The sequence below is a fragment of the Ostrea edulis genome, chromosome 3 (genome assembly GCF_947568905.1).
Source record: "Ostrea edulis chromosome 3, xbOstEdul1.1, whole genome shotgun sequence".
Lineage (NCBI taxonomy): Eukaryota > Metazoa > Mollusca > Bivalvia > Ostreida > Ostreidae > Ostrea > Ostrea edulis.
Window position 1 is genome coordinate 39,456,873 of NC_079166.1, and position 22,040 is coordinate 39,478,912.

General features: G+C 36.0%; 1 protein-coding gene across 1 annotated transcript; it reads right to left on the bottom strand.

Moving 5' to 3' along the window:
• Positions 1–5,641: 5,641 nt before the first annotated feature.
• Positions 5,642–17,463, bottom strand: LOC125676967 (sorbitol dehydrogenase-like). Its single transcript, XM_056160684.1, has 9 exons — positions 17,372–17,463; positions 13,008–13,066; positions 10,823–10,856; positions 9,324–9,488; positions 8,372–8,531; positions 7,818–8,002; positions 7,510–7,688; positions 7,296–7,417; positions 5,642–5,925 (listed from the first exon to the last, which is right to left on the bottom strand). Exons 2-8 carry the CDS (start codon positions 13,059–13,061, stop codon positions 7,331–7,333), a joined length of 864 nt encoding a protein of 287 aa, XP_056016659.1. The 5' UTR covers positions 13,062–13,066; positions 17,372–17,463; the 3' UTR covers positions 5,642–5,925; positions 7,296–7,330.
• Between the last annotated feature and the right edge of the window lie 4,577 nt (positions 17,464–22,040).

Genomic DNA, 22,040 nt, shown 5'->3' on the forward strand with positions numbered 1-22,040 from the left:
ATAGAAACGTGAAATAATGACACTATATCGACCAATCACCGCCGCGGTGACCGAGAGGTTAGAGCGTTCGTCTCGCATGCGGAAGGCCGGAGTTCCAATCCCGGTCGCGACAGACCTAAGTCGTTAAAACAGGTAGTGACAGTTCCATTGCCAAACGCTCGGCATCAGGTGTGAATGTCACGGGTCCTCGGAGATGACCTTAAAAACGGATGTCCGTATCACAATAGGTGTGGCACGCTAAAAAACCCTCACTGCTGAATGGCCGTAAGCGCCGAGCAAAGGTCTAAATTTGAAGCCCTTCACCGGTCTCTATATGAGTAAAAATTCTCGAGGGAGACGTTAAGCAAAATACAATCAATCAATCAATCAATATTGATCAATATATCTATCTATCGATGATAACTAACATGGATATATCGTTTTTGTTTCGAAATGTTTACTTTCGTCTCTTTAATATTGTAAATAGATTGCACGTTGTAAAATTGAATCTTGATGCAAGTGCGAATATAATCAGTAGTTTAATCAGAAAGGAAATGACTTTATAGAGAATAACAATGCAAAAAGATTACCTGAGGATAGTTTTGAAGATATTTTTAGCAGTTGTTCATTGGATGAATTTTGTAGGGTACGGATAAACCCCATCTCTTCATTCACTGAGAGCGAAAAGTTCCGTAGTTTGTCATCAATCATCCGTAATCTCAAGTTGAACTCGTTTTGTGATTCTTTTTGATTTAATGTATTGTTTATCTGACGCAATTGACGATGTAAACCATCATTTTCCTGTGACAGACTGAGGTATTTTGAATTCAAGGCAAGTAGCTGTTCTTTTATTTCTGTATTTTCCATAGAACGTACAATGTAGTTCATTAGCTTTCTGGAGGGATGATATTAGTTGTCTTAGCACAAAAATTTCTGTTTCATTTAGGCTTTGGAATTTTTGTTCTGTGAGGTTTCTGTCATAACTAAAGGTGTCGTTGACTTCCTGCAGTGCTTGTTTAAGATCATCATTTTCGTTCTCTAGTCTCTGATCTTTTGCCTCAATAGCCTGCAATTTCCCCGCTATCTCAGTAAGGGTCCTCTTCAAAACTTGAACTTTGTTTTTATTGTCTATGGCATTCATCATCAAACCTTGCATTTTCTGTACCATTGAGAATCTCACTAAGCTCTCTTGGTTTAGAATATCCCGTAAAATGCTAGACACTTTACCGGAAGTGGTATTAGAGGAGAACGCTGGTTTATTCAAGGAATTGGTTTCAATAAGAGATTGAAGACCGATTGCACCATTCAAGAAAATAAAGTAACTAACTAGTAAACACTTCATTGTTCTAGATCCTGTAATACACAACTCAAACATTTTGTCGAACCGAAAACATCCTGCTAATTATATACTGCGTTAGAAAATATATTTGACAAAGAATCAAATACCTGCTGTTACCCCATTTGTTATCTGTTTTTAACAAATGGACATAAACGTGTCTTAATGTTGGCTTAGAATGTAGAAGATTTGTAGAGTGCATAAACATAATGTGATTTTCAATTATCTTGATGAGGTTGAGGAATTCAAATAATCAAAACCACTCTATTTCAGAGAGAAATACTCTTTTCGAGGAACTAATTGCTACTTAAACATCTGCATGTGTATACTTATGAAAGCGATTTATAATGAGGACACTGATTAAACGAATTCCGCACTTTTTCATTAGTTTTCAATAAATTGGATTCTAAGTATGAATATTCTTGGATTTACTGGTTTGAGAACTTTCAAATAATTATCTTTCTTTTTAAGCTTGTCATGTAAAAATATATCAATTGCAAAACTTTTTTCTCCTTGCCAATTATGCAGTTTGGTTTGTTTGGCAGCGTCTTGTGAAAAAATGATAAAATCATATAATTCATTGTGCTACAGTTACCGTATCATTTCAATACCGGCAATATATTCCATATGTATTGACAAAACAGGATCAACGTATACAGGATATCTGTTTTTCATTAGTTAAGCATAGACGTATATTTCGTATAGACTTCGGTGCAGGATATCAGATTATGCAATATTAACTATTTTTATAAATCATTGTCAGTTCCAGTTTGGATGGTGATGCAGATGCATAGGAAGGAAATTGAGATGATTTTGTAATTAGTATAAAATTTTATTACATGTTAAGTCTTCCCAATCAATGCAAAATGTCAAAATGAAGATCACAATATGTTAGAGGAATACTGAATGTAATACGAATGTTTATGTTAATGAAAAATTGTGGAGAGAACCAACAGCGATCAATCTAAACGGTAACATAAAAATCCAAATTTAGAATAGGGCAAATTAAGACCCTTGGAAACACCAGAGGTGGAATTATGTGTCTAGGAGGAATAAGCAAACTGCAACCGCCTTGACTATAAATATTAATCTAAACGCTGGAATTCAGAGTCGAAATTATTATGTAAAGAACGTCCTAACAATTGCAATGAATATTCGTAGCCTTCAACTGGACTTTTAGATAATTCGACGCCATTTTATCCATAAACAATAGTGATTTTCATTCATGTGTCAATTCAATATGTATCCCAGTAAACTCAAAGCAAGCGACAACACAAAGTCTTCCATATCTGCTTCATGCTTCGATACTAAAACATAACTTTCTGATGAACAAAATAATTTCTGCAATGACTTCTCCATCGTCAACATTCCATATTTGTGTTGACCCGGTGGGGATCCGGGTTAGAATAGATCTTCAATACCCCTTGCTTGTTGTAAGAGACGACTATATGGGACCGTTCTTTGGATGAGACCGAGGTCCCGTGTCAAAGTAGGTGTCGCAGGATAAAGATACCTCCCTGCTCAAAGGCCGTAAAACCGAACATAGGCCTAAATTTTGCAGCCTTCACCGGCAATGGTGCGGTCTCCACATGAGTGTACAATTCTCGAGAGGAACGTTACATAATATACAATCAATCAGTCAAGCAATATTCCACCACCTGCATATGTTGTTTATGTTCCTCGATTGATTAAATACGAGAAAGCATGTTCCGCGTATAATCAACTTTTAAATCGAGGCAGACTACTGACAAGTAAGTTGATGGTAAAAGGGTTTCAAACGTATTGTTTAAAGTCAATATTTCGCAAATTATACAGTCGCTATCGTGATTTAATTTGCAAATACAGCATGCCATTAGGTCGAATGCTGTCTGATGAATTTCATACTTTCCTTCTGTACGGGTATGAACTACGGATTCCTCTTTTTTCTGATCAAGCCATAAGGTCCATTGCGGATGTATCCGGTCAATAGGGTATGTTGAGCCCCTCTAGGCACCTCAGCTACCTCTTATTTGCTCAGAGATCCGTATTTGCCCTTTAACTTCTTTATTTTGTATTCTTTGTGATACCCACGAGATTAATCACTGTTCGTTATCTGCACTTGCATATTCTTATTGATACATAACTTTGATTTATTATAGTTTTACAGTGTAGCATCCTTAGATCGTTGTTTTAAAAGTTGGTTGTTGTTTTTTTTTTTTTTTGTTTTTTTTTTACATATGCTGAATATTAATATAAAATCTCGTATTTCAAATGATGTTATGAATAAATGATAATGTAAAGAAAACTGGACAGGAAATTATATGGGTTCATCCTCTAGAATCATTGATCAAAATAGAAATAGTAACACGAGGAAGAGCCTAACCCTGTCAGATTTCATAGTCAAAATAGAAATAGTAACACGAGGAAGAGCTTAACCCTGTCAGATTCCATAGTCAAAATAGAAATAGTAACACGAGGAAGAACCCTGTCAGATTCCATAGTCAAAATAGAAATAGTAACACGAGGAAGAGCTTAACCCTGTCAGATTCCATAGTCAAAATAGAAATAGTAACGTGAGGAAGAGCTAACCCTGTCAGATTTCATAGTCAAAATAGAAATAGTAACACGAGGAAGAGCTTAACCCTGTCAGATTCCATAGTCATGAATTAAACGAAACTAATAGCACTTAGATAGATACATAAATAGATATATCCAAATACTTGGTTTTTTCTCTCAACAAAATATAATTTGATTTCAGTTTATAGGAGTTAATGATTTCAAGTACTGCAAGCGAGGATCCTACTTGCTTTTATTTTTATTTCATTTTTAAAAAAATACTTTTGATGCTTATTCTTTTTAAGTATATGATCCCACCTTTGGTATATCCATGGATTTGTGTTATCTTAGTCTTAATTTTGTGTTCTTTATAGGAGTTATAAGATTGATCACTGTTTGTTATCTTCACCCTTTTCATACAATAAAGAAGACCACGTCTCATCTGAATTATTTTGAGGAGCCTTTCTTTGGAAAATGGGATGAATTTTGATATCATTGTCCCATATAATCTTAGTCTAAATTGTAAGTGAAATATCCATCATAAAATCATAAATGATCAATTAAAGACAGGTGGTTGCAGATGTAGATGAAATGTATTCAGTATACTTCATAACATACACCTAATGACAATGCAGTTGTACGGTAAGAAATTTGGACAACTATATGCATCCATAGATGGGCGTGGTATCTGTCGTTACGAATAATGGAAGCTCTAGATCTGTATATCTACCATTAGCATGAACACGTATGTCACACAAAATGGTCTTGAGAGGGAAATAACTGTCAATAGAGCAGACGTATAGGATTATAAAATGAATGTGGATGCAATGAGAAGACAGAAAACTTCAGAAATTATTGGAATAAATCTAAATATCGCTCAGAAGGTTGTTCAATGTTAACGCGAAAGGGTTTCTGTTGTAATCAGAGAAATACCAGGAAGAATACGATTGGCGGTTAGAAAAGATTATCTTTCTTGTGAAGGTTGTTGACGAAATACCGAGAACAAACTCTTTGAGTTTAAGCTAATAAATTTAATGAATCAATACCACAGGACATTGCTAAAAGACCTTATGATGTTGTAAAGGAGCAGCAATACCGACAGTGCTCAGTTACAAAACAAAAATACTGCTGAAACTTCGTAGTGTCGTTCTAACTTAGGAGAGTTAGTGGGAGAAATGGTGTCATGTCAACTTCAATGATAAAATGATGGTTGTTTTCGGCATAAAAGTTTCTGTGATTTAATGACATTGAAACATTAACCGAATTCGGAGGACATATAAACTCTAAGAAATATATAGAAGTTCTAGATGGCTATTTGTCGGGAAGGAGTTTCATTCGAGTCTATGTATTTTACAGAAATATAATTGTCCTGTATATCAATTTAGAGATATTGCTGCATAAAAAGCGACAAACAATATACCCACCTAGTTAATCACTTTACATTAACGGTATTGAAAATATATGGAGAAAAATCAAGATTCGTCTATGGCAGCGCCTAGATGAAATCAGAAATTGCGATGACCTGTTCGCCTTGTTAAGGACATGTGGTCCTCAATCGATTTCGAAGATGATTAGACAATTGCATAGATTCATTCCTACAGAGGTAGGAGCTGTAATGAAGGCAAAAATCTAATTAACGAAGTACTAATAAGACAGGATAATATCATTTTATTTTAGCTTAAAAACATTTCAAGCAACGGGAATGTTTGCCGAAGTTTTATTCAGCAGTCATTTTACGTACTGTATTTCGTCAGGTACTGCATATTTTAAGATAACCATAAAATACCAGTATTTATTAGCATACTTTTATTAGAGTAACACAGTAAAACAAATGGTATTCATTTGACTTTGATTCGGCAGTAGATGAAATCCGATTAAATATCTAGGAGTGCGGTCCTATAATGGCAAACTGGAACAAATGACCTCAGTGTCCGCAGTCGATCATGACCTTCACCCCCTGTCCACTTTTGGCCATCTCGAAAGCCTCCAGAGATTGTTCCAGGGTATATCTGTGTGTAATCATCGGCTTAACATCAATTTTACCACAGGACAGCATATCTATTACTGTGGGCCAACTACAATAAAAACATCATTGGAATTATCGAAGTAGTAATCACCTTTGTAAATTATTTGGCAAAAATCCTGGAATTGAACTCGAATATCAATTACGAAATGCGTAAACAATCCGTTATAGATGTATATAATTATTCAATTAAAACAAAATCTTTTTAAAACTCAATTCTTTATGGGATCCATGGCACACTACGTGTATCAGCAGGCTGAGTACATCATATCTATGTATCGAATGTTCATTACTTTTAAACAAAATATGAAATACATAGTAAAAGTAGCTTAGCCTAGGTTCATAACCTTGATTATTTATCTTACATTGACACTTTATCAACATAAAGATGATAAAGGTACGCCGTTACATCTTGCTATGTTTGTGCTTAATGAAAGATAAAACGCACCATATACGCTCGTATCTCTCAACTAATTCCATACACAGAAGTTTGTTTTGCTTATGGTCAGTCTTTAAATCAAAGCAGGCTGCTGACATACAAGTTGATGGTGCAAGGGTTCCAACAGTCACGTTTAAAGTCAGCATTTCGCAAATGTTATGGTCGTTATAACGATATAATTTGCCAATACAACCTATCATTGGGTCGAATGCTGTCTGATGTGTTTCATACCGATTGTTAGGTCGTTCTTGGCACACTGATTTTGACTGCAGAGATGACTCCGTTTACCTGGTGAAGATATAGGGCTCACGGCGGGTGTGACCGGTCGACATGAGATGCTCCTAAGCACCTTATCCCACCTCTGGTATATCCAGGGGTCCGTGTTTGACCAACTGTCTATTTTATATTGCTTATAGGAGTTATGAGATTGATCACTGTTTGTTATCTTCACTTTTCATATAAAAGCTGCTACATTCGCAGCATTACAAATGCAATATTTCAAGATTCTGCCACATGTGATGATATCAATATGCAAATGGAAGGTTTTCAAAAAGAATACATGAGAAAAGTGCTGCTAGAATAGCATGTAACGTACAATTTCACCCGAAATATATCGAATAGCGGCGTGTTTAATTCGATTGAAACATTAAGACTTTTGATACAAATGTGTAAAACTATTTTCTGCAACAAATGTAGGGATATTGGTAAACGTTATTATCGATGTTGGAAACTTTCCCTATTTTCATTTTAATTGTAGTTAAATCCCAAAGTATTTGGTTGTTAATCTTGAAGGCAGTTTCTCCCTCTCTATCTATCTTGATGTAATGATACATGCAAATTGGTTCTACCTAAGCTTCTCAACGGCGCATAGACACAAAAATCAGTACTGCATTTCAGTAATATAAATCACGATAGAATTTGATATTAACAAAATTTTAAAAAAGTCACAACTTTCAAAGAATTTGATGCTTTTACACACTTACGTGTTAACGTAGCGGAATGAAGTTTTCACATCTATTTATTTGGTAAGTGCGGCCAAAACTGGAAATGAAATGGTCGACTGTCCCGCACCTATTAGTACAACTTGGCCGCCTTGCTTTGTTGCCTACAGACACAACAGAAAGGAGATGTGAATGTTCCACTTCAGATAATTATGTGAAAAGAAAAATATCCACTTTCCACAGCTTCCATATTTACATGAATGCCAAGGTTGACAGCGAACTCTGCCCCGCTACATTCAATGGTCCTGTCTGGCATCACTCCTAGAAGATCTGCCACTTTGAAAGCCAAATCCTCCTCTTTCTCACCAGGCTTCACCAGAATTGTGTGAGTGACACCGAATTTCTTAGCAAACTCCAGACGGGAGGCGTCTATATCTATAAGACAAACAATTCTAAGATTTTTCCTTTAAAGTGGTATTGGGTTTGACAGTTAATTACGAAATGCAATTCCACATATGCGTGGAATTTAGAATTTAGATTGCTACATATGATCTAATGTTATACCTGTTATGCAAACTGTGGTGACACCCAGCGCCTTAGCGATCAGTATGACACAGAGTCCGATGGGGCCTGCTCCTGTTACTAGAAGTTTGTGACCCAGAGTGACCCCTGCTCTGCGACATGCGTGGAGACCAACGGAAAGGGGTTCCACAAATGCACCCTCATCAAAATTAACGTTTTCAGGAAGCCTATCAAACGAATAAACGCGGAATTACATGTACACACATGTACATATAAATCGTTTTGAATCCTCGATGAGTTGCAAATGATCTTCGTTCATAATTACTGTAACCAATAGTTTCTATAATTGTTCGGTTTAGACAATTTAACAATTCATGGATAGAGTAGGACAACAGCTAATGTAACAAATACATTAACTAGTGAATATTTTAATCTTAGTGTATTTTCACAGAAAACATGAATGCAAAAAACTAAAGGTTCATATTCGAAAGTAAACAGATGTTAAGTTCTTTATATTCTGAGTTGAATTCACGTGTTGCGATAGAGCGTCTAAATGAAACATTTACCAAAAGTCTAAGACGTACATATGATCATACTTAAAAATGAAATCTGCGGCATGTACGAAGTATCTAGTCAGCGCCCCGTCATAAGGGGGTGTGGCCAGGAATGACGTGTTTGGACACATGTTATAGCGGCCCGACTTGCAGAACTCGCACATCCTGCAGGTGATATGGGGGTCCACAGCAACACGGTCTCCTGAAACCGGCATAATTCAGAATCAACAACATGGGGTATTACATACAGGATAATTAGTCAACTTTTGAGGCTATACCAATTAGTTGGCTATTTGACTTTGTTCAACAAATGTTTAATAAACTTTGTTTTCTTATAATAATAACAAAATGTTTGCTTTTTACATCTGGTTCGATATTTTTTTTTTACCATATAGAATGTTAACAACTGTAGATGAAGTACCAATAATTTTGAGGAATGCCTGGCGCTCAGTGTCGTAGTAGTGAGAGTTTTGTATCGTGTTAACGCCAGTATTGACACTGAATCGTCGTTATTAAGGTCCTATCCGAAAAACCCATGACTTTAAATTCTAATGCAAGCACTAAATGAAAGAACAATCACCACCTATGTTTAGTGTCTTGTGTTTGACATGTCCGACTAGATCAAGAAACATATGTGGATTTCCTAACCACGGTGTTACGATCAGTCGTGATTTGTTATGAAAAAGGTAAGGATAGCGATCATTGATCAAATTCATCTATTTTATGAATAATACAAAATCCGTAGTCAAAATAGTATGAGAAGAATGACCTAAAATTAATATGAATACACCAGAAAACATTCGACCAAAACGACAGGCTGTATTTTCAAACAAAACGTACGTATAATCCTGCGTCTGCAATTCATATGAATATAGATGAGAATAACCTTGCATTACCCTGACTTTGGTCCTCGGATATGAATCCGCGAATAATTTGAATTCCTCAAGATACGGATATATTTTGGACTAGATTGTGCCTCCTCACATAGCTTTACCTATTTTGAGACGTGTAACACCTTTTCCCAATTTAGTGATAATGCCACTGATTTCATGGCCAAGCAGTATCGGATTAGTGACTTTAAATGGACCAATGGCACCATCCTTCCAGAACTTGACGTCAGAACCACATACACCCGATCTCTGGACAGCGATTTGTGCCTCTGTTGGATATAGGAATGTCTTGTATAGAACACAATGTAAAATCATATGTTTAATATAACTGTTTGTGACATAGTCTGTACATGTTATTTGCACATCTAGGTGAACAACACATTCAATAAATGATGATGTGTATTATCAGGTGTTAAAACAAATTCAGGAGGCTTGAAAACAGAATAAAGAATTTAAAAGGTCCATCAATCGAAACATTGTTTTCGTCACTGAGATATTCACTTGAGTGTGGTGTTTTGAAGTAATGTTAACAATTGGTTTGAAATATGTTGGATAGCATTTGATCCAATGACAGGTTGCATTGGAAACTAGACCGTTATAACGACCATCTATTTTGGGAAATGCTGACTTAAACCAAGACTGTTGAAAGCTCTGTAACATCAAGTTGTTTGTGATCAGTATCATCCCTCGATTCAAAACTGATCATACGCAGAGAAAGTGTAAATTATGATGTAAGAGATGATGATTGAATATCGATGGTCCTCGCAGAATGTTAAATATGCATGGTGAAGATAACGAACAGTGATTAATCTCATAACTCCTACAAGCAATACAAAATAGATAGTTGGGCAAACACGGACCCTTGGACACACCAGAGGCGGGATCAGGTGCCTAGGAGGAGTAAGCATCCCCTGTTGACCGGTCACATCCGCCGTGAGCCCCATATCCTGATCAGGTAAACGGAGTTATCCGCAGTCAAATCAGTGTGCCAAGAACGGCTTAACAATCGGTATGAAACACGTCAGACAGCATTTGACCCAATGCGAGGTTGTATTGACGAACTAGATCGTTATAACGACCATAGAATTTGCGAAATGCTGACTTCAATCGAGACTGTTGAAATCCCTGTAACGCTTTCAAGCAAGGTTGTCGGTTGGTTATTTGTTTTACGTCCCTTGGAGAATATTTCAATCATATTAAGGCTGTAGGTGAAGTACCACTTTAAACGTATGCTTAGCACTCAGGGCCGTAACACCGAGGATTCCTTAATGCCGGGACATGGGATCTCTGTTTTAAAGGCCATACCCGAAAGACCCGTGATTCACACTTCTAAATGTAGAACATTTGACGAAGGAACAATCACTAGTATATAGCTTTAACGAGGCCATGGGACAGACGAGGCTCAAACTCACGACCTCACGGTTTCGGATGAACACTCTGCCACTGTGCTACCGTGTTTTAGCAAGGAGTGCAATTCAATGTTTTATTATCATGCAGCTTGTACACAAAATTATTCATATGTGATTTATGAATTAATGATTGATTTCACAATATCATCTGAATGAAAGACATTGGTGACATTGTCCGAGTACATGACTTTTACCTCCTGATCCTGGTTCCTTGATTGGGTAGTTCTCCTGTAACAAAAGACAAGAAACAAATTATTATAAGAACAATAAACAATTAATATGACTACTTGTAATGGCATCACAATGCAAATACTGAATAATAATATGAAAATCATAATTACAATCCAAACAATGACGTAAAAAGTACTCATATGAATTATCTGGATGCTCAAGCGTGTTGTCTGAAATTATCTTCAAATGGGATATTGCAATGCTGTTTTCATCACATTGCATCTAATTCAATGTCACAATAGGCATTAAATGTTCATTAACAAACAAGTAACGACGTGCAGAATAATTCGTATTCATTTTCAAAATATGGTTACCTGTATGTGTATGGTTGGGTTTATAAAATCTTTTCACCAATCACTTGTTTTTACGAGGTTTCTTCTTAAAATATATTCCTAGTCTATGCAAGGTGAAGATAACGAACAGTGATCAATCTCATAACTCCTACAAGCAATACAAAATAGATAGTTGGGCAAACACGGAGCCCTGGACACACCAGAGGTGGGATCAGGTGCCTAGGAGGAGTAAGCATCCCCTGTTAACTCTATATGAGTTAACGCTCTTTGTGCGAGATAGCCCTATGATTTTTACAAATTGTTGTCATTATACATATGAATATTGTTTATGTTTCATATTCATGATTGTAAAAGAAAAAATAACAATTCCTATAAAGAACACAAGTTTAAAAATAAAGCAAACACGGACCCATAGACATATCATAGGTGGAATTAGATGCCTGGGAGAAAAGCATCCTCTGTTTACCGGTCTCACCCTCCGTGAGTCCCATATCTTGATCAGGTAAACGGAGTAATCCATAGTCAAAATTAGTATGTAACACATAGCGTACCAATTCGTATACGACCCGATGACAGGTTGTATTTGTGAATTAGATCGTCATAACGACTATATAATTTGTGAAATGCAGACTCTAAACGAGACTGTTGAAATTTCTGTAACATCAACTTATTTGTCAGTAGCCTACCCGATCATACGCAGTGCATGTCCTTGTGTATCGAATCAGGTGAAAGACATACACACCATATGTAAGTTTTATATTGCTACATAGATATGGGGAGTTGACGATAGGAAAAGCCGAAATCATGAAAGGTGAATATAACGAACAGTGATCAATCTCATAACTCCTATAAGGAATACAATATAGAGAATTGGGCAAACACAGACCCCTGGGTATACCAGAGCTGAGATCAGGTGCTTTGGAGGAGTAAGTATCCCGTCAACCCGTCACACCCGCCGTAAGCCCTATATCTCAGTCAGGTTAACGGAGTTATCCGCAGTCAAAATCTGTGTGCAACGAACAGTGATCAACTCGTGACTCTTAGAATCAATACAAAATAGATAGTTGGGCTAACACGGACCCCTGGAAACACCAAAAGTGGGATTAGGTGCCTAGGAGGAGTAAGCATCTCCTATCAACCGGTCACACCCGCCGTGAGCCCGATAATATGACCAGGTAAACGGAGTTATCCGTAGTCAAAATTAGTGTGCAACGAACAGTGCTCCATCTCATAACTCCTATAAGAAATAGAAATACAAAATAGTCATCTTATTTGTTTTGAAGATGAGTGGTTAATTTGTTAGTTTGTTGTTAATATCTATGTTCAATTAGATAACATCTATGTTCAAGAAGATATCCAAGGATATGGCAGATGTGTAATTTTCTAGTCCAGAGAGGGCACTTATGATTTTAATCTTTCCGAGTGTGACAGCTGTACTTCTCATTTTCTAGCTCTTCTTTGGATTTGCTATAAATACTACACAATTTAATTTGGTTTTGATAACATAAGGTAACATAATGAATTCAGAGAAACGTTAAAGGGTTGTAAAGATAAGAAGATGGTATAAGCACATGGATTATTTTATATAACACTAAGTCACTGAGAGGTAAATCAGATTTCATGACGTATCTGTTCCTGTCTGTGAATTCACTAAAATGAATATCAACATTGAATTAAATTGATATGCAAATTTTGCCACAGTGGACAATTACATTCCTTGTATAAGATTTTTGGACATCATTGTAGATTTTACTGTGAAGGGAGACAGACAACGAGTGAAGGGATACAATCTCCATAGTGGATGTAAAATATTCAGTAAGCTAATGTCTGCAAGAGCTCGCTTAATACCACTCACCAATCGCAAATCACCTTTCTTATACAGCACAGCAGACAAGTTATTTGCACTCATGCTTCCTGCAAAGAAGAAAAAAGAAATGTATATAATGGTACATTGAATTCTCAAAATTGAGTATTTCTCTTGGCAAACTAGCTGATAAGTTGTGAAATATATCTTTTAAAACGTATTCAATCAATACGTTATTTGAAGAAGCCACGGCTAGGCTCTACCTGGATTTTTCAACACCTGAATATAGACTGCATTTTATAATTATACATGTTGCCAATCTCAGGCTCTTTAAACCATCACAATGATATTCCTTCCTAATCATGTTGTCAGTTCCTTAAGCTCAAATGTACAAGCAAAGGAATATATGCCGTCAACATAAGCAACATACTTCGTCATAAAAGAATTCAGTCGTGTATAATCCAACTCATTTAAAGTTCAAGTTTACAACCTGTATTTCCTACAAATATACCTTTGCTATGCATCCAAACTTTTTGTTTTGATTATAAACAAACTGCAGTGCTCAGATATAGACGATCGTTTACTTAATCCACCTACGAGTTATTGTTCTTCGTCTTATCTCAAGTATATTCCAGCTGGACATATTATTACTGGTAATGTTGATATAGTTGAAAACGAGGACCTCAAATCATTTATTCTAAAAGGTCCTAAATACAGAGAACCTCGATCTTTCAATTGGCGACAGAACTTCATCTCTATTATGAATTATGTCGAAGATTATGCCATACAATTTGCTAAATATGAAAAAGAAGAACTTGATACATTGTCTGTATAGATTAAAAGTATAATTGGAATATCAAAACCCCACATTAGACATATTAAAACAAAAGTACGTACCATCTATCTTTCTGTGTTTAGTAAACTAGAAGTGGTAAAAGAATTAGATAGGACACGTAAGGAATATGTTTTGGTTCCAGTTGGCAAAGCCTGTAACAACATTGTCTTTGTGTGTAAGCCTCATTATTACAACCGTATATTAAACGAGCTTGGCATTAATTCAACTTTTGATAATCGTACTTTGCCCTTCTGAAATTTTTCAAAACCATGGTTCAATTTTAGACATTTTCAATAGGTTCGGTTGAATATGAGTTACCGTACCTATACTGGATTCCCTTACTTTATAAAAATCCTTACAAACAAAAATACACTGCTGGATCCAGTAAGTGTTCCACCAAGTCCTGCTTCAACAAAAATGGAAATATTCATTCGGCCATCAATTTGACATTTAGATATATCGACGACGTTTAATCCATTAACTATTATGCACGGTGAAGATAACGAACAGCGATCAATCTCATAACTTCTATAAGCAATACAAAATAGATAGTTGGGCAAACACGGACCCCTGGACACACTAGAGGCGGGATCAGGTGCCTAGGAGGAGTACGCATCCCCTGTTGACCGGTCACACCCGCCGTGAGCCCTATAACCTGATCAGGTAAACGAAGTTATCCGCAGTCAAAATTAGTGTGCCAAGAACGGCTTAACAATCGTTATGAAACATGTCAGACAGCATTTGACCAAATGATAGGTTGTATTGACGAACTAGATCGTTATAACGACCATAGAAGTTGCGAAATGCTGACTTCAATCGAGACTGTTGAATCCCCTGTACCATCAACTTGTTTGTCAGTAGCTTACCTCGATTTAAAAACTGATTATACGCAGAACAGGCTCTTGCATATCGAATCAGTTGAGATATATAAACACCATATGCAGGTGATAATGTAATATTGCTACATAAATATGGGAAGTTGACGATGGAGAAGTTGAAATCATCCCTTTGTCATACAGTTGAGTTGTCAGTTTGCCGTTATTGTCTACTTTCAATAAAATATCTAAGTATGAAGCAGAAATGGACGACTATGTGGTGTCCTTTATTTCGAGCTCACAAGGATATATCAAATCGACATTTGAATGAAAGTTATTATTGTTAATAGACAAAACGACCATTGCGAGAATTGTTGCTTACTGACTATTCATTTATGTAAACTATGTTCAAAGTTCATGGTGTCTACAGAGTCAGAATCATTGCTCCATCTTTGTAGTGTTAAGACACATACGAGGGATGTTCCAAAAATATTTTCGCTTGCATTGTATTATGTACACCTCTCCCTTTCTCACTCCGAAAATTTGGCCACAACGCGGGCCTTTTGAAAGGATGCATTGGGAATGGTTTTCCACAAATAATATCATATATGCGTTTTATCTCGAAAATCTTGCAGTGTGAACTTAAAAACGGTAACAATACAGTTTTCTAAATACGTTCCGAAAAAAAAAGAACTACACTAAAATCCGTCGCCTGAAAAAGGAACTCCGGTACCTACGACTTTTGCAGAATAACGAACTCACTCACATGTCACGCATTATGACCAAATATTTGGACTCAGAGGTTACAGGCCTTCCATATCTTTCGTATTTATTAGACTTTCCCCATCCTGCAAATATTTTCTGTTTTTTAATTTCAAATATCATTTACCTGGGAAAAGATACAATTTTAGAAATACTCTGGGATCTGCTGTTTATTACTATCTGAATAATGTCCACATTGAAAAGTATCATCTGTGCCTCCAAAAGTGCATTGACTGACTCAATAAGGTATATTCGGGGAGATAGGCGCTTTTTTATCGACAGAGCCATTTACAATGATCAAATGATTTCTACTACAGGGGAAACATTATTGACATTATTGTTGGAATCCCCTCATATATATTCTGATAAATCATACTTTAAATGTCTTTGAGAATTCACTTGCATCTACATTGAAAGTTGCACGAGAATTTCGATGCATGTTTTGCAATTCAGAGACAAAAACTGTAGGGACCATCCTTAATATGTAAGCGAAATAGAATACAAATAGTCTGTATCAATATTTTGATCTGATGCCGCTTTGGAGAACATTTCAAATTCCCGTTATTTTCACCCTTTTTGGACAAATTATAAAGATCATTATATCTATGCAGGTGACTCAATAACGATACGTTACCATACGTGTAGGTTTTGTTTTGCATATTAATATCTCATACATCAATTATTATTCTAAAATAGGGTTGTATTTTCAATCCTAAACCTCTTGCTTTGCATATCTGATGAAGCAAGACTCAATATTTAGAAAGCAAAATTGAAACTTGTATTCCATGTGCGAACCATGAGCAGTACCTATGTGGAAGAGGTGTAGGAACAAGTAGGAATTGGGAGGTATAAGAACGGAAGTGTAAGGGGGCGGGTAGAAAAAGAAAAATCTGAAAAACTTTGGAAGAGGAGACGGGAAGTGGAAAAACGTAACTCCTAATTGTTTCAACGGAAATTGAGATGATTTCAAGATCAGAACATTTCATTCGAAGTGGAATTTGAGATTGCTTTATTTAAGTGATATAACTCGATCCCCGATATATCTTTTTTGAAAATCGGTAACGTTAGCTCAGTCGTAGAACATTGGTTTCGAAAGCGGGAGGTCACAAGATCCAACCCATCTCGTTCCATAACCGCGTCAAACCTAAGACGTAGATATAGGTAGTGATTGCCCCTTCGCCAAACACTTGGAATTTGGAAATCATAATCACGCGTCTTTCGGATATAACCTTAAATGTAGAGGTGTCTTGTCACGACGGGCATTGACACGTTCAAGATCTCTCACAGTTACAACGGTAAGCGATAAGCATAGGACTAAATTTGTGGTATTCACCTACAACTATTGACCTCTTCATATGAGTAAACAATTCTTGACGGGATGTAAAACAAACAAACTACTAAAGCAAAATTTCAAAAAGATAGATGTAGCAGGCAGACAGATCAAGTTTGTTAAGCTGGGAGTTTCTATGCTTAATAAGGGTATGGGATACTTGTCTGAATTACATGAAATGTTTAAGAGTTTATTATGCTTTCCTTTCATTGTGATAATTAAAGGTTATACTTGCAAGTAAATATTTCCGCTCTAAAATAGGTAGAGCTATGGGATGGAAAAGGGAACTGCCGCTGTGGTAATTTTAGTGTGATGTGTGTGGCGCCTATAAATTCTCGGAACAGAATTCTGCGTAAAACACCCAAATACATAAACAACACTATGAACTGATTTTAGATTACTGCAAAAATACAGTCATATCACCAGATAACACTAATTTGTTTTCAGTTAGTTAGTATCACCTATAGGAGAGGGAATAGAGCCTAGATGACGGCACATATATACGGATATGTTGAAATTATATAAAAGTATATCAGATTCACAAATGTATGCTTGATAAAGTCATGTTTTATCCGACATCAGAGTTTGTAACATGACTATTTCCATGAACAGATCTACGTGTACGATAAGAAAAATCAAATGCAAGGATGACATTGCTGCATGGGATACTTACCTTAACTTGAGAGTATTAATCTGTACTAGGCAAGACTTTAAAATGCACTTTCCCGTTGTAACACACACACTGCTAAATCAATGAGCGATAACTGTGTCTCGTGACGTAAGGTTATGTAATCTTATGTGAGATTTGTTTTGTGTTTCTTATCAACGTATCCAGCTGTGAATGTTTTTCAGACCCAAATGATTTTGAGTATCTCAATGTATTAAAAAGTTATAAGTAGGTTCATACTGATCTGTGATCATTGTGTGTTTAAGAAGTATATGCCCGTCATGTATAGTAAAAATCGAAAAGAAAAATAGATAACTGAACATTAATGGCACGATTTATGTAATGTTAATGTATTCTTCAGTTCTAACAAATGATAAACGATGCTACACACTGTGGCATATCCTGGAGCAGTTACACATATACTAGAGTAACTCCATACTCGCATTATTATCTGATAAAAGTATAAAAGTATATATATATTAATGTATTAGAATTAAAGCCAATACATTGTTAAATAAATTATGTAAGTTATCGCACTTTTTAAGAAGCGAGATATACATAAATCATATATCAACTTCAGAAAATTACAATTTTCCAAAATCAACATGATCAAAATGTCACAAGAACTGGTTATAACGATGTTATATTCATAACAATTTCATAAAACTGTTTCTTTAAAATGATATACAAAATGTCTGTGAAAAATAAAGGAAATATATCGCATAATGGACTTGATAAAGAATTTGAAACATATCATTGATTATTCATATATAAAGAGACTTTTTGAATTGTTTCATATTTCAGAAGATTTTTCAGAATAACTGTTGGAAAAGACCCCAAGAAAGGTTATGTTCCTATCATGCATAAATCTAAATTGATTTTGCAAAACTCATGATGTCACAGGAAAAACTTCTGCTTCTCAACAGAACTAACGAAACTGAATTAGATATCTGCAATTGACAGTTGAAAGCACTAGACAGTACTCACATGCACAAATGCACAATTGCCACCTCCAGCGACAAGATGTAAGATACCCCGTTTCAATAGATACTAAGATATTCAGAAAAGAACATTGGTCGAAGGAGATGAAAGGAATGGAGGACAGGACGTGGGTTTGTAGGAACAATGAAGAAGTGAATAATGCTTGCTATGGTGGCAGTTTATAGGTACGTTGTACTCAATGAATGATTGTCCAATCTGTGTTCAACTGAAAAGACCTGACGTCATAAGAATTATCAAACCTTGCATTTTTCTAAAAGTGATAACTTTTGATGCCGTTTCTGTAATATGTACAAGTGGCCGAATCCAAACAACGAAACAACAGCTAAACTAGATATATTCAATATAAAGACCAAACACAGTACGAACATTTTAATGTTTTTTCATGTGGCTATGCGTGCCGTGTTAATGGAATGTTAGCAAAGGAATAAAATTATGGATTTTTATTAAGCAATATAAGTTATGCACTTTATGGAAATTATACAATTAAAGTCGATCGAATTAAAAGCATCTAAGATAATTTCGGTTTTAGTTATTACCATCTTGGCATGATAATTAAAGTCCCATTTTGAAATATTCATGATCAAATGACATAGCTGGCTGAATGTAAAAAGCATATGGCGACGTGAACGCGTGGATGATCTGTTGGCTGTTTGTGGGTCACATTAGCCATTTATAAAAGATAGGCAGAAGGAGAGAACTACGTTGAGACATGGACGTGTGTAAGAGAGTTAACTTAAAATTATTACTAACATATGCTTGAAATCACAAAACTTTTCCAACATCAACAACGTTAAAACGTGTTACTTTTCAAAACTTTACACTACCATTCCTCACAATAGATTAATGACTAGGCTTTTTCACAACATATAGAGTTACTTGTTTGATAAAAATGGAACACAGAAATATTCATCATTTGTGATCAGTCATTCAAAACACCACCCTGATTCTATGCCCAGGCACCTTGAAGTTGATTTTAAAATGATGCTGGAGTTCCTCAATAATGATTTCTGCGTAGTCGTTGGTGATCAGGTCTTCCAACAGTATGTAGGTATGACCATGGGCACGAAATGTGATTAGAAAACGTTATTAAAAAACCTCTACAAGAGAAGAAAAAATCTCTTCATGTACCCTTCAACCTCTCAACGACGTTTTATGTACATGTATTGAAAATACTCATTTGCACTCGCATGTTTATTAGATAGATCAGTGAATTTGAAATAAGAGACAACACAAAGTCTTCCATATCTGCTTCATATCTGACAATTCATTGAACACGGATGTTAATAGCACAACAACAACTCAACTTTTTAAGAAACAGGATGGCTTCAGCTTCTCTATCGCCAACTTCCCATATTTATGTAGTAATATTCCATTATCACCTGCATATGTTGTTTGTGGCTCTCACCTGATTCGATACTCCAGAGTATGTTCGGCGTATGGCCAGTATTTAAATTGAAGGAGGATACTGATAAATTACTTGATGTTACAGGGATTTCAACAGTCTTGTTCAAATTCAGCATTTCGCATATTCTAAGGTTGTTATAACGACGTAATTTACAAATATACAACTTTTCATTAGATTGAATACTGATTGCCATGCTTTGTACCAATTCTTAGTTGGTACAATACGTACCAATTTTGACTACGAATTACTCCATTTCTCTGGCCTGATGGTTATAAAACCTCTACCGTACTCATACTTAAACTCTGCCATGTTTTTTTTTAGTACAACTCTGGACAAGATTTGAAACATACTCGAAAAATATTCAGCATGTTCTCCATTTGAGTGTGAGAGTGATTTTAGATAAGTTCTATAACCTTCATTTTTGAGTATGAGTACGATTCAGAGCACATAGATTTAATTTGAGTATGAAAACGTGCTCAAAGAGTTTTATAACCTCCAGGCCATATCTATACATAGAGCTTATGGCGGGTGTGACCGATCAACAGGGATGATTATTTTCCCTAGACACACGTTCTGATTTCTGGTGTTCCGTTTTAGCTGTACTTTAATATCGTATTCTTTATAGGAATTATGACCGGTCAACAGGAGATGCTTACTCCTCCTAGGCACCTGGACCCACCCCTGGTGTGTCCAGGCGTCCGTGTTTGCCCAACTATCTATTTGTATTGCTTATAGGAGTTATGGGATTGATCACTGTTCGTTATCTTCACCTTACATTTGTCATTCTTTAATATCTTCGCTTTTTCATAAAATCCCATTTGATACGAAATCATCTTCCTATGTAATGTTTTAGTGATACGTATTTCGCACCATCAATCCTTTATAAATTTGCATTTGAAAATCATTGATTAGATCTTGCATTTAATAGATACATGTATGAATTTCACGAATACTAACCAATAATTTGTCAAAATTGTCCAATATTATATCTAATCGGTTTGATATGATATACTTCAGGCAACTTTTGACTCAATTGTAGATTAAATTTGCAAGTAACATCATCATGATGACCATGGAATTTGCAAAATACTAACTTTAAAAAAGATTGTTGAAACTCCTGTAACATGAACGTTTTTGTCAGTAGCTTATTTGTCAGAAATTTGTTATACGCAGAACACACTCTCGTGTATCGAATTGTCTAGGTGAGAAGCAAGTGTGTTAACCACGTGATAAACGGGATTACTGTCCTGGCAACATGCAGTCTACCAAGTTTGGTCCCATGGACAACTTTTAGTAACCGTAAAACAATGGAAGGGACATGGTTTGGAAAACATTATTCATCACAGCACTATCTCAAAAACCATCTTCCAAAATACCGATGAAAAGGGGTGCAGACGGGAACAACAGATGAAGAGAAGATTTGAATACATTAAGGATTGGACCAAAACATGACAGCTGCGAACAGGTCCTCCAACTAACCTCACGGTAAATGATAAGGTCTCATCTGAAAGACCTGACTCTCATTTCTAAATGACGATGTTTTGACTAAGGAGCAAATATAATCTATCATTGCGTCTTAAAGTTTAAACTGTATCTATTTTACGAAAATTGACAAGAAATCTACAACATTGCTTTTCGCCGGCTTGGATATTTATCGAGAATTTGACGAAGGAGAAAATATTACCTATCATTGCGTCTTAAAGTTTTGGGGTTATTTATTTTACGCTTAATAATCAAAAGATCTACAACATTGATTCTCGTCGGTATGGATATTTGAGCGAAAGATACATTTATGTGGGAAGACATCGGGATACCCGAATAAAACCCACATGTCGGAGTCGGTGTACACAATACCCTCTCATGTACAACGACTGCCCATCAGAAGGAGCAACCTTAGGTCGCAGCGGTGAGAAGCGAGTGTCTTAACAACTACCCTATCCTCATACCATACAGCCGACCATGTTGTGCCCCATGAACGACCACTGGTAACCGTCAAACGACGGAAGGAACATGGTTTGACAAACTTATTCATCGCAACACCCTATTCAAAATCACCCTCAAATGTACCATTGGGAAGGGGTGTAGACAGGAACGGCAGATTAAGTGGTGATCTGAATACATTAAAGACTGGACCAAAACATGACAGCTGATAACAGATTGGCTGCATGGAAAAAGGATTGTTGATTCTTCATATCCCGAACAATATTAAGTAATGGACGGGTAAAAGGAAAACATATCACAGACCTAGATTACAATGGCTGTAAACTT